Below are 14,244 nucleotides of genomic sequence, written 5' to 3' on the forward strand. Positions count from 1 at the left end.
AGCAGTTATGGGCAGTTGAGTGAATACCTATTGAAAGTGCAACAAAATACAAATGGACATACATAATATTTTTAAATAGTTTAATGTAGACCATTGTAATGCATTCTCTTTCTTCAGCAGCAGCAGCTCAAACAGATACTGCTTTAATTGAAATCTGAACATAAATTAGTATTTAAATTAGGAAAGTTCTTTACATGAGTAATGTTTCTCAGAGGAAAAGACATCTTCATGCTGACTGATGAATGAGTTTTAAAGTCATTAAGTGCTACATTTTTAATTCCTGAAAATGTCTGCATGAAGAAACTATTATCTGTATCACAGAGAAGCAAAAGTCAAGGCTAGCAAAATGAAATGTATTGCAGAATTAAATCACCAAATAGTTTTAAGCCATTATGTCATTTAGGAATAAGGATAGAAACATGCTGAAAACATGCTTTGCCTAACTGTTTTTTCCCCCTCCCCTCAATCTTTCAATAGAAACATTAAAATATTCATTGTTGTATTAGGTGACTTCGGCAGTTTCAATAATTTCTTATTTTGTTGTGCTTGCAGAGGATGATAGAATTAAATTCAGGGAAGGTACTTTTTATTAAATGTATATAATTATTAAATTAGTAAATTAATATTTTTCTCTCCCCTAAAAACTCACTTTTTTTCTTTACAAACACACAGGTTCACAGGTTTGTTCTAGAGGCTCTAAATACCAGTGAGGTGAAGGAGAAAAAAATCAGTTTTCTGATTCCCGTGGGCTACATTTGTGGGGAAGAAAACTCTGGTTACAAAATAGCTAGTGAGCATCTGTGACCAAATGGTGAACCTGTGAACTTTCCTCTTCGTGCTAGATTCCAGTGTTTATGAAATATATATAGCTGGGGACAGAATCCCCTTCTCACGTGATGTAGCAATTGAGAACTTCCTTGGAAATGCTGAATATCCTGTACTAACTTACTGTGCAGATGTGCGCTGGCTGATGCTGTCCTAGCTAGAGAAGTAGTTTTCTAGGCAGAAGGAAAACATACTTTTGAGCAATTTTAATTCAGAAAACTTGGTTTCCCTGTTTTATCTAGTAAAGAAGAGAAAATGGAGGAATGTGAGTTTGGGCACTAAATGCGTATGTGTTCAGGTATGCGTAGACTTAAGATACATTCCTTTGACAGTATTAGTGAAAACAGTGTGTGCAGGAGACGTGTTATTCTTTTGAGTTGGCAAAAATAACTCCATTCCTACATGAACTATAGCCAGGATTTTGTTCTATGTGCTGTTAAGTTTCCCATGATCACTATGTGCTCTTTTGTACCTCAGATTATGAAGTTTAAAGAAAAACACTTCATGTTCCTGATACGATCACTGTGAAATTAGCTGTTGTTCATTTCACTTAATGACTTTCTATTCCATGTTTACTTGAGCAGTTCTTCTAGTGAAGCTGCGTTTTGGCAGTACCTATGCTTTGTAAACTCTGGTGATGCCAACAGCAATTCACTTCGCAGGTTTGCCATATAAACACCAGAAAATTATTACCTAGCAAGTGACTAGCTCATTTACAGTACTTTATTCTTGGAAACAGGAATAATACTTTAATCCTTTCCTTTCCCCTTTTTGGACTTGGAGCTTTTGGCAGCTGCTTTGGCACCAGCTAGTACCCAGCACAGTGTGTCGCTGGCAGTTACAGAATTAGCAAATATGTTTTCAGTAAATAGTTTCAATAATTGCATATATCTCCACAGTGCAACTGATGACAAAAATTTGGTGTTTTATGACATATTGGCAAAGTGAGTTCATTCTTTGTAGTATTTCCATATTCCATATATATATTCCATATTAAAGTAAGCTCATTCTTTGTAGTATTTCCTTACTAAAGACTGGATATTTAAACCTTATTTTACTGTCCCAGAACTGAGTACTGCAACAAATCAATTAAAAAGAAGGAACTAGAATGAACATTCAGCCTTTAGGAATGATGCAAATGGCATTACACCCATTGACACAGGAAGAAAATGCTTGTATAAGCTGATTTATTTTAAAAATAAAGTCTCATAGATACTGTGATAGTGATGTGCAACAGTGGTAGGAAAATGAGGAAGTTTATTTTTAATTTTGTACAGAATGTTTTTAGAGTGCTTGAAAGTCAACAGTTAGGAAGGAATGTGATTTTATAAAAAGATCTTTAAGGATTGGAGTGTTATCCACCCCTGTCAAGTTAAAAGGAAGCTGTTAATTGACATTATGCTGTTTTATTATATAATAAGTAGAGGTGATATAATTAAGATATTTGTGCAGTCTTATGAGCCTTACAATTAATAATATGGCTACTTCTGTGTAATCATAATGTTCTGTTCTTACAAGCAAAGCCTTTGCTTTTTATTATGTGTTTTTCCTATTACTAGTGAAGCTATTTATTTCAGTGTTACTGTTTGATAACAGGGAAGGAGCCCATGGAAGGATTTGAATGAGATGTCTGCAAACACAGGCTGACTAGTTTCTGCTAGGAAAATTCTTACTATGCCTAGTGAGCTTGTAAATATGTGTCTTCAAAACCTGTGAACAGCAGAGAGCTGTTTTGCATCTTTAGATGTAGTAACAGGGCTTGTCCCACCAACTGCCATTTTGTGTTTTCCCCTCTTTGGTTTTGTTGTGAACAGCGTTTGATGTGTGAACAAACAATACATAAATACCTGTCTATGGTGCTGCAATGCTGAACTTTATTTACAGAGCAAGTTATAACCCATGTCCTCTCCAGTCAAAACAAGAAGAATAGACGTCAGACAAATGCGTGTAGAAGCAGCTTTCTCTGAGGCAATGTACAAGTATTAAAATTAATCTCTTCAGCTAAGCCTGCTCTTTACAGCTTTTTGCTTTCCAGTATCCAAGTTTAAACAAAACTAGTTACTTGAGCCAATCCCAGTTATCTCTCCTGTTTTTTTTGAAGCTGAAAGATCATGCTGAGCTTTCCATTCAAGCTCCATTCTTTCTTGAAAATGATTTCTGTCTTTTAAGCTTTCCACATTTTAAGTCCATTTTTCAGTCCGGTGATTTCACATCCTCAGGTCAGCATTTCCACCCCAAGGAAAACAATCTGTTTTATTCCCTTTCTGTCGTTTTCTTATTTATTTTTTCTTATTTCTTCTTCTTTTTTTTTCTTTTTTTTTTTTTGGAGGTGGGATCTGGGCTCACTTTTTAGTTCTTCACATATGCAGTGTAGATGTGTTTTCCCTGTTATTGAGACGGTAATCTGAGTTATCCATGCCCCAAAGGAGAAATACCAGTTTTTCTACAAGATGATAACTAGATGTTGTGCATCTAAACAATGAAAAATCTTACAATGTGTGAGAATAGGAGCCTACAGAAGCTAATTTTACATATAAACATGCATATCAAAGATTTATGCCACCTAACCTTCATGTGTATAACAATAAACTGAATAAAAGTGTGCATCATTTTCCCAGCTTTATTAGTTTACTTAATAAAAGTTCAGCTTTTCTTAAGAGTTTTTTCTTTCATTATAAAATTTGATCATCAGAAATGCAGTAAGAATACTTTATCTAAAATACAACCAATATTTCCTTTATCACACTTAAAAAAGTAGATGATCTATTGAGATATTTATAGGACTGGCCTTTGCTGTTTTTAAATTAGATGTCTGATGCTTGGTAATCGTTATGGTAAAGAGGAGTAATACGTAGAATATTCTAATTACTCTTAAACAAGATGCCTCTTATAAGGCTGTCAGAGCCTGCATGGGATTGCATTGGATCACAGATCTATTTATTTATTTATTTATTGTAAAAGAGGAGTGGAGGCAAGAATATGCTTGATGTTAAAAATACGTTTATTGCAAGGACAAATAAACTTATGGTCCCAAGATTATTTAGCTGATATGTTTGGTTCTTTTAAAACTCTACAGTAACTGAGCATTTAATACCTTCACTGAAGAAGTTTAGGGATCTAAGTTATTTAGGCAACTGGAATATTAGATAGGGTGAGGCTTTTGAATCAAGATGCTGACTGTGGATTTGTGGTGTTTTTGGTTGTTTTTTTTTCTGTCCTTATTGTCTTTTTTTTTTAATTATTTTTTAAATTTCCATAAAGCTACACGAAAGCAAGGGAAAATTGATGCATTTCCACAGAAGTCATCAAACAATTTGTATTTATTTTTGTGACTGTGGTGCTTCTGCTTCAAAAGGTGCAAGAGTGATGCTGATAGGATTTTTTTTTCTTTTTCTTTTTAATAAAGCAGGTAGCAATGACATTGAGAATTTAAATATGTAAAAACATTTTTTATAATTCTGGGGTAGTTTGAAAATATCTAGCAAAGAGTAGTTCAGATTGACTTCTCAGTCAAATGGTAAGCAAATGTTCAGATCATTATGACTGCGAATTTATGGACTTTTTTATTTGAAGTTTTTTGAGTTAATCTTTTTGTGGCTTAGCTCTCTGATGACTCTTCTGTTTCTGCGACTTCAGTTTTACAGGAAAGAAAACTTGGATGAAGTTTATCGGGAGATGTTGTTTTCTGGGCTTACCAGCTGTCTAGTTTTATGGTATGCTTCACAGAGAAAGAGAACAGCAGTCAGTTTAAAAAAAAAATGATTGAAGAAGTTTGGATACAGGTTCTCATCACATTTCAGGTTTTCCAATTTAGATGTTTGTGGTGAAATCCCGCCTATGGGCATTGAAGCATCTGCAGATTCTGCAAGTCTTTAAGCTGTAATTGAAAAATTAATTCAGATGGTTTGTTGATTTTTTTTTTTTAAGCTGGTTATCTGAGATGTTACCTATGTTACCAAAGAGCATATAAGCATTTTATATTCTCAGAGCTACGTAAAAACTCTCAGGCTCAGGTACATCTTTCTTTCTTAGTGATTTAGAATCCTTCAGCAAGTACTGAGTCACTGTTTATCTCCATAGATCCTAATCCTATTTCAGGAATTACTTCTAATCTAAACAGTGTGCTTAGATATTTCAGATTCATGACCTCAGTTTAAAGTGTCCTGGGTATCTAGGCTCATTGATGATGCTTGATGCTTGCATCACTGATGAAGTTCTTGGCACCTCTAGAGAGCCTTCCAAATTGACAATGGACACATGTATAACTTTTTCAGCAGGAACGTAGAAAACATTCAAGAAATCACTTGCTTGACCAAGAATTGATTCTTGCTTTCCCAGGAGCCTAGTTTCAAGGCATACTGGTATAACAGCTCAACAACTTCTCCCAATTCCTGGGCAAAAACAACTGTGCTGTCCTGCTCTGTTGAGTACATAGCAAAACAGGACTTCACAGCCACCTGCCAGCAAGCAGTACACCTCTGATTCTCAGACCTGTGTTCAGCTAGAAGCTCTTGTGATTCTCTCTGAAATATTCTGAAGCCAGCCCAAGATGCCAAAATTGCAGAAGAGAGAAACAAAATCAAAAGTAGTACGGCTGTGATCAGTTCTCCCTCATGTGTTGTGGTTTTCGCATTTTTTTTCCTCTCCTAGTCCATTGACATTCTGCATCCCCAAAGTACATCCAGCTGTTCATTTGTTCTTTTTCCTCCTAGCTTGTGGTATTTTTATAAACTATGCAGTCTGTAAAAGGATGTGTTTCTACTGCAAGAGTTGGCAGTTGCTAATTTGGAAAAAGTATTCAGTAGTATGTGTAGGAATAATTATTGTAGAGCACTTTCTCCTTGTTACTCAGAATGTGATTGAGGAAGTTACAGAGAAAACAGATAAATTTATGGATTGTAATTACACTTACTGACCCTGTACTTTACTAATGAAATATTTCTGTTGCAGTAGAAGGGCTTTTTCCTCTCTGCAGCATCATAAAATGACCCTGGCACAAGTTCCCTATAAGCATGAAAACATGTGGATTAATCTTCATTGCAGTTTTTCATAGATAAAATTTTCTTTATATATCATGCTACGTGCTTGCATTTTTAATGACAGTTGTTCAGAGTGAATATGTTAAATTCATTTCACTCTCTGATGTTTCAGTATCACCTATCATGCAATAGCTTTTGTGATTCTCAGGTGTTTTTTTGTTTGTTTGTTTGTTTTTAAGATACAAGATACAGCATTAATTCATGCTGTCTTCCACTGCACCACAACTTTCTAAAGACAAATATCCATTGAAAATGTTTTATACAAATCCTGTAAAAATTTTTCTTTTGTATTTACACATTTTGAATGTGATTATTTGTAAAAAAAAAATAATATATATATATATCATTAATTATTAGGCTTTTTCCCATTATATGACACATGCAGTATTAGAAATATGTTGATAACAATATCATAGTGGTGTGATTGTGTCAATCCATTTTCTAATTCACTTAAATTATGTAATACTTTAATGTAATGCCATCAAAATCCAGAATTTTACAGTAAATAGACAAAAAAACATGTAGAGATTGAATCTTAGAAGTAAATCAGCAACAAAAGAAAATATTAATTATGATGAATATTAATAATATTTTAACTACAAAATAATATACAATTGTACGTTAAGGAACTGATTTTTTATGGCAAATAAATATGTTTTTTCAATGAGTGTATTGATTTTTGTATTTTTTTAGGAATTGCTTTCTTACAGTCTGTGTTAGCAGCTGCATTGAATAGTGGTTGTACTGTGGTTTTTTTATTACTTACTCTGTGTTTAAATATATGATTTCATAAATAGTATTGTGGCTTTTCAACCAAAGATGTTGCGGTTATCCATTCTGAAATGCCAAATAAATAAATCTCTTTTACTCTTCTGTTAGAAAAATCAAAGAGATTATACGGTATAACAAAATAATTCCTTGCTGGTGATTGATCTAAGTTGAAGAATTACTGAATTGTGAATATAAACCGAATTTGTTCACCTGACCAATTGTGAATTCTTGGATTATCAGTAGTAGAAATCTGCCATATTACAAATGTGCATCCAAGTACAAGACTTCTATCTTTCAGTGACATGAATACATGCAATGATTTGCCCTGCTTACAAAATGTTTACTAGCATATGTTGCAGAGGTGAGGATAAAGGGCACAGAGCTTATTATGTAATTACTATGCACACAGCACTACTGCTTGATTATGGTGAAAGTTATTATTATGCCAGTGGATGCATTTTGATGATGGTTTCTGTTGTACTAGCTTTAACCTCTGAAGATTTAAATCCTGCCTGTGTATCACAGGTGAGAAGTATTCAATTCCGAGTTCTGAGAAGGCACTTCCTCACATAATAAAGGCTTTGTGCATTTGTGCTTGATCACCTGCTTTCTTTTAGGATGTGCAGCTACACATACTTCTGCGGATGTAGGTTAACATAAATGAGTGGAAGAGACTTACATTAGCCATTTTCCTGTTGCACAGCTACTTACAGCTATACCATAAATATAAAGCTGTTCATAAGAATCCCTCTTTCCTGAAACTAAGCGATTGTTTTCTCCCTCTTAAGAACTATACAATAGTAAGTATGGGACACAGCAGAGCACAGTCAGTTGCAAATGGAAGCTTGCCAGCTGCCATACTGAGCTAATAATGGTAATGGCAGTCTGTGTTATAAACTCAAGACTTAGCCAACCATTAACTACATGTATGCAGTGTGGCCTTATATTGCTGTCAAAAATTATAATAATCACATCAGTTTATAGAGAGAATTATTAAGTGTTTGTCATGTTATACAGTGAGAACAATTTGGACTCACTAGGTCTCAAATGTTCCAGTATGTCCATCTGGAGCAATAGATTAATACAATACCACGTGTTTAGAGGGGGTCACAGCAGAGGTTGTATGTTCTCAGGAGGCATTTTTAGGTCAGGATTAAAATCTACTTAATTTAAAGGAATCAGGAGCTGGCATTATCTAGCATACACTTTGTTGATTTTTTTTTTGTTTTGGTTTGGTTTGAAATGAAGAAGCCAACTGTATCCTAAATATACAGCTATAGGCTCTGTAGTCATAACATAGTGCAATGTACATAGAAATGCATGAAAGCAAAAGATGTGGATGGAATGTGCTGTGTAAGTTATGTATCTAGTCCATCAGTGAGAATCACCTGTACATGAAGATACAGACAGAGAAGATCTGTGGAAATATGAAGCTGACATAAATACGTGCACGTGAAAGTGGGAGTGATGGATAAATTGTGGTTCTTTGAGCTTTTTTGGCAATTTTTTGTAGTATTAGTTAGTCTGCTCCGAAGTATGAATTTGCTTCTAAAGTATGAATGAGTGGAAAGATAATTCTTAGTCTTTCAAACAATATTAATTCTAAATATTTAAATCTAATCTAAAAATTACCTGCTTCATTTTTAGTTTAAGTGACAAAATCTACTGTGTCACCGAGTTCAATAAGTAATCGATCATATTACTTTCTTCAGTCACCACATTACCAGTTTTGGGTAGGATAATGAATCTGTACTTACTGCCAAGAATTTCTTTTTGTGAAATTATTGTTTGTGATGCTGACATGTTACACATGCACGTTTGCTGCCAGTTTAGTCAGCCCCTCAGGGCTAAGGAACTGAATAACTAAATGCATCTGGGCCCCTAAAGGGAGTCTGCTTTTCCTTTCATGTGAAATTCTAGCACATGCTGTTGTTTCACTGTGCCCATCTGAATATCCTACTTGTTTTGTAATCTCTTGGTCTCTGTCTGCCACCTTTCATAGCAAGAAATGCTTATTAGGCCACAACGGCTAGCATGGTTTTGACTCTTAGGATTTCTTTCCATCACTCTGGTTCTGTTAATTGCTGCTATATTTCAAAGATGTATCTACTTGAGCTACCTCCTCAGAGCCCCGTTTGCTCTGCACATTTCAAACATCTGGTTAATGAATTTCACATGGAAGATGCTGGCAAAAGTACCTTATTGCATCCTTTCCTGATGGAGTAGGAGCTTAAAAGAGAGGAGCTGAAGGTTGCTTACTTTGTAATCATCACATCTCTGAATTTCGTCTTGTCACATTGTCATATGACCTTGGTAAAGTTTAGGCAATTGCTAAATGTTCAGTGGTTTTACTTAGTACATTTTGAACAAATGACTTAATGGAGCAGAAAGTGGAATGCTTCTTAACTCAACAATGACCCAGTTATCTAGGCAGCTGCGTTAGGATAGTCAAGATTGATTTGGTATTGAAATCTCAAATTGTAATATTGAATGAATTTGTGCGTTAAAAACTGCAAAATACCTCTGAATTATCCTAAAATGTTCTTTTTATCTTTGCTTCACTAGTATCAGGATACGAATATGCAAGGTGTAGTGTACGAATTGAACAGCTACATAGAACAGCGCCTGGATACAGGAGGAGATAACCAGCTACTTTTGTATGAACTGAGCAGCATCATTAAAATAGGTAAGAAATGGAATCTGATGTGTCTGATATGTTCCTTAGCACATCTGTTACAAATTTTAATTAGTGAAGACAGATACAGTGTATTCATTGGATGCTGTCTCAGTATGAACTTCAGCTTCTGTACCTAAGTGGATCCCGTACTACATCTGAGTGAGTTTCATCTTTGGAGAGAGCTCTGCAGCCCATTGCAAAATTGGAGCACCTTGTTAAATGAACCAAATAAGAGATGATTCTGGTTATGATGCTGTTGCAAGATCAATATTAAGAGTTAAATATATATATATGTATATATATCTGTGATATCACTGCATACCTAAATCTCTTTTCGAACACTGAGATGTATATAAAGCAGGTGTGTCTTCTTCATGACCTCGAATTCAGGTTTTAAGCCTTTTTTTATCTGGTATAAGTAGTCTTTGTAGTTAAACAAAAAAATACTACATATGATCAAGAGATTTAAAAGAAAATCTCCAGTAAAAATGTGTTATTTGGTAGTTTGTTGGATTTTTTTTTTCGCCATAGTGGATGTACTGAGACTTCAATAGAAGGGATTGGTAGGTTTGTTCAGTATAGTAGCTTACAAGCAACTCTTTGGAAAGATTCCCCCATCATGGATACTTTCTCATTTTGTAATGACGGATAATTGTCCTCGCTTTATATATGTGAAGTTTCAAAAGGGCCACTTCTGTTTACTGATTTTGCTTTAGTGTCTATTTGGATATTGATGTCTAGCTCACAGCAAATCAGAACTGCGTTTTGTTAATACACCACAAGCAAGAGACTGGAAGAGATAGGGTAGGGTTTGCTTATCTTTTACACTTTTTTTTCCTTTTCTAAAGCACATGAATTTTTTATTTCCTATTCTATGTTTTTTTCTTGTTTGTTTGTTTGTTTTTACTGCATTGCTCAATGTACTTATATACCACAGCTGAGGGATTTAAAATTTGAAGGCCAGTCACCGTGCATGATGTCACACAGTTGATAAGCAAGTAGCAACAGAGTAAATTTCTTTTCTTCCTCCTAAGGAAATGCAGAAATCCAACTGATTTGATCATACAGAAGTGTAATTGCTCCCATGAAATGTATTAAATGGATTCTTGTGTTTGTTCATTAAAGGAGGGTATAAGATAAGTACGTTTACTGGGTAGAATGGTTTTTAGCTGTTGAAAAGAAAGATTACTTAGACTCTAAGTATAAAGTCCACTGTGAAAACAGGGTAAAAAACACTTTTCTAAGTTTTCATTTCAGCTGCAACTTTTAATGGTTCATTGACTTTAAATTTTTTTAAGGTTAAGGAATACAACTTTACCCTGTTTCATACAGCAATGCGAATCTAGCAAAAATCGGGCAAGTATAAAAATTCTGGTGTGTTGCTGTTTTTGGAATGGGACAGGTGCAGAAATAGAAACAGTTTGTTATGAAACACATTTTTATGGCAATATTTGCAGCATTTTATTTTCCCATACTTTTCTGTCTTAAGGCAAGGACAAAAATAGTTTGCCATCTCCAAACAGTATTTTCCTCATGGAAATTATAATCCTATCTGCTTGATCATATTATAAATATGTGTTCTTATTTTATTTCTATACTGTTCTATCAACCAATTTGAATTATAGGCATTAGGCCTTGGATTAAGAGTATGATGTATAAACAGGTTGTTTCTAATTATCTTTAGAACATAGTACATTACAGTGGTGAAAATAAGTATTGTTCTGTACCTCTACTTTTATAAGTCTTAGAATTTTCAAAGGAAGGATTGATGGACTTTCACATCTAGAAATATATATGGTTGTCCTAAACAGAACTGAATCTGTGGTTTCACCTCAGAGAACTTCTATAAATTTGATTCCCACTTTAAGTAAAATGATTTCTTTTATTATTATTTTGGCAGCTACTAAAGCTGATGGATTTGCACTGTATTTCCTGGGAGAATGCAATAATGTAAGTATTTTGGATTAAGATACTGCTTTTCTGTAGAGTTACAAGTGCATTTTCCAGTTTTACAATGGTATTTTTATCTTATTTTTATCTCATTTAGCAGGAAATACTGCCTAAGTGCTTAATGTTCGGTCTTCATCAGGATTATTTATTTATTTAGTTTTCATGTAAAATGGAAGTTTCTTTAACATGGTGGTAATGTTTCCAAGTTTCCCATTTTTAGTGTCTTGGCTCTTTTTTTCTTCCTTTTCTTTTTTATTTTTTTCCTAAGATTTGACAGTAGAATTCTATTATTACTCTGTCTGTAGCAACTTAGCTTGTGGTTTGGCTCCCTTATTATCTTTAACAAACTTAGAATGTAATATGAATTTGGTTTCAGCATAACCTGTTCTTTTCATCCAGATATATTTCTGGTGTTTTATGTGTTTATTTATGTATTTATTTATTTGTTTATTTTTAATGGTTTCAAGTCTTCTGATAACTGCCAGGAGCAACTTGATCATGAGATGATATAGATCTTAAGTATATGTTGGTTAGTGTGAGGTAAATTGTACATTTATAATTCATAAGTGTGATTAATATCTGATGTAAAAATTTGAACAACAGTGTGTCCAATAAAGTTTTGTACTCCTTTTTTTTAGTATCTTGTTCAGTTTGCATAGTTAGCATTGTACATTATTTTTAGTTACTTCAGATAGCTACAGAGATGGAAATGCAGTTTATACTTCAGTGAGCTCCATCAACTTAAAAATTGCAATTTTTCAGAAATACTTAATCTCTCATTGGTTCAAGAAATAAATTACATTCTTCTAAGTGAAAATTATTAGAGAGAAAAATGTTTTTCTTGTTGTTTTTGTTTTCTTACAAAGAAAACAGCTAGTTTACACAGCTAGTTTATTTTTGCATAGTCTATTAGCCAGTTTTCTTTGCTCATGAAATAAATGCATGACGAGAAGGGAAATGATGCCATTTTTTAAATAATTAAAAAAAAAAGATGCAGAAATCTGAAGGTGATTTGAGCCTTGCTTGAGAATATTTTTTAACTTGTTCAAAATGACTGTCTGATATGGAGGAGGTGAAGGAAGGCCCATGCATGAATTTACGCAGAAAGAAAAATGGAAATGGATTTTGCATATTTTTTGTGTAACTGTTCATTTAATATGATAAAGATAACCAATTTTATTATTTAGAAATCGATTTTTTTCTCTAAATTCAGCATGCATTTTTAATAACTTTTTCACTGAGTGAGATAGTTTAAGTAATGTGTTCATCTTTTGTGAATGCAATGTTTGGTTCTCATTTGTCAATGACAGCGTTTGCTTTCATGAGTGGGAGATGATGCGAACTGTCACCAAAGACATTCCTGCATTAAAGAGCAGGAACTTGCAAGAATTGTAATCATTAGTTCTGAATGCACAGCTCTGACTGGCTTCCGGGGTAGTAGTTGCATGCCAACTGAGCAAGAGTTTCATCTCTCTAAGCACTTTGTAAAAGATTATAGCAAAAACTGACTTAGCAGCTTGAGACCTATTACAGTGAGATTTTTCATATTAGGTTTGTGTGGTATAACAGAGGTTTCTTCCTGGTCTTTTCATACTTTGAGGACCTGGGTTGTTGTCAGACCTTCTGCTTTTCTTTCCCAACTTTTTATTTTATTTTATTTTCCTTAATGCTTATCAAGTGCTTGAATGCATCTGCCTCCCAGTGTAAATCTTTTATGCAAAAAGTTAAGAAGTTCTGACCACTGAAAAAATACATGGATTTTATTAACCACTGCTATGTAACTACATCTCCCAAAACGGAATGTTCCTCATGTAGTTATTATGAGGTCTGATCCCAAGTTCTTTGAAGTTAGTGTGAGATTTTCCATTCACATTGGTGGGCTTAGGGCCAGACCTATGCTTGCAGTCTGTAACTGAATGATTAGGCATTAGGCTACTTTGTCTAAGAAGTCGTCATTTGCTTATCTTTGTCTCTTGAATATTTAATTTAGAGTATATGTCAGAGATTAACCATTGGTCAGCAAGTACTGGCAATGTTTACTTAGTAAGTCTTTGCTAACTGAGAACAAAAGGATTCTGCATAGTATAAATGGCAGAAAAGTAATAATTCTTTAAACTGAAGTTACTTATTTTGTTTAGAAAGTTATAAAACCTGTCATTAATGTAGAGAAAATAAAACTACTTGTGGACAGTAATGGCCATGTGACAGAAAATGGCTTCTTTCTTTTGATTGCTTAATTTATTATGCTTGATTTGAGATTTAAATTTCCCAAATTCAGAAAAATTTATTTTTTCCATTTTTAACATGTGACTTTATTGTTTGTTTTTGTTGTTGTTGTTGTTTTGTAGCTTGGAAAACATTTATTTCTATTTGTTCAGCAGCCTTGTTTCAGAGCTAGAGTTTATGTAACAGTTATTTCCACCATGCTTTAAAAAAAAATGATTTCTGAGAATTAGGTACTGGGGGAAGGTTGTGTCAGAATGGAGGAACCTTCATAATATGTAAATACCTACATTCACACAAGTGGTTTGTGAAGTTTAGTGACATTTGTTCTAACTATTCTGTAAGTGACCTTCGGATCAAAAATGAAGCTAAAGCATTAAATCAACATAATTTCAGTTCTCACTGTAAATATGTGTGGGTACACTAGTGCCTGTTCAAAGAAATCCAGCCTCAATGATTTTGGCATGTTAAGGAGCTAAGGAACATTCTTGCAATGTGAGTGTTCCAGAACTACACTGAACCTAGATTAAATAGTGAGTTTCATTAGGATAAAAGATAGCTTCCTTTCACAGAATTTCTATGCTTTTACTGAAGGAAAACAAGCAAGCAATTACTGCATACTCTGTGCTATTATTTCTTCATATTAAGAAAGGAGAAAGGCTGCCCTATCATTGCAGCTCTTTGTGTGTGTGTGTGGTTTATTAAGTATCCATAGTAAACCTTTCCTGGTGCAATTTTTGTTGCAGACAGCACTTCCCT

The 14,244-nt window shown here is 34.0% G+C and overlaps 1 protein-coding gene across 1 annotated transcript in view; it reads left to right on the top strand.

The window, feature by feature from the left end:
• PDE10A (phosphodiesterase 10A) overlaps positions 1 to 14,244 on the top strand; it is a 171,685-nt gene that overhangs the window by 106,768 nt on the left and 50,673 nt on the right. The window contains exons 4-5 of the mRNA XM_065731225.1: positions 9,201 to 9,321; positions 11,213 to 11,262. Of these exons, the coding sequence (XP_065587297.1) occupies positions 9,201 to 9,321; positions 11,213 to 11,262 (171 nt within the window). The remainder of the gene's footprint in view (positions 1 to 9,200; positions 9,322 to 11,212; positions 11,263 to 14,244) is intronic.

The sequence above is a fragment of the Cyrtonyx montezumae genome, unplaced genomic scaffold, assembly GCF_038088225.1.
Source record: "Cyrtonyx montezumae isolate F1298 unplaced genomic scaffold, pur_monq_1.0 scaffold_0, whole genome shotgun sequence".
Taxonomy (NCBI): domain Eukaryota; kingdom Metazoa; phylum Chordata; class Aves; order Galliformes; family Odontophoridae; genus Cyrtonyx; species Cyrtonyx montezumae.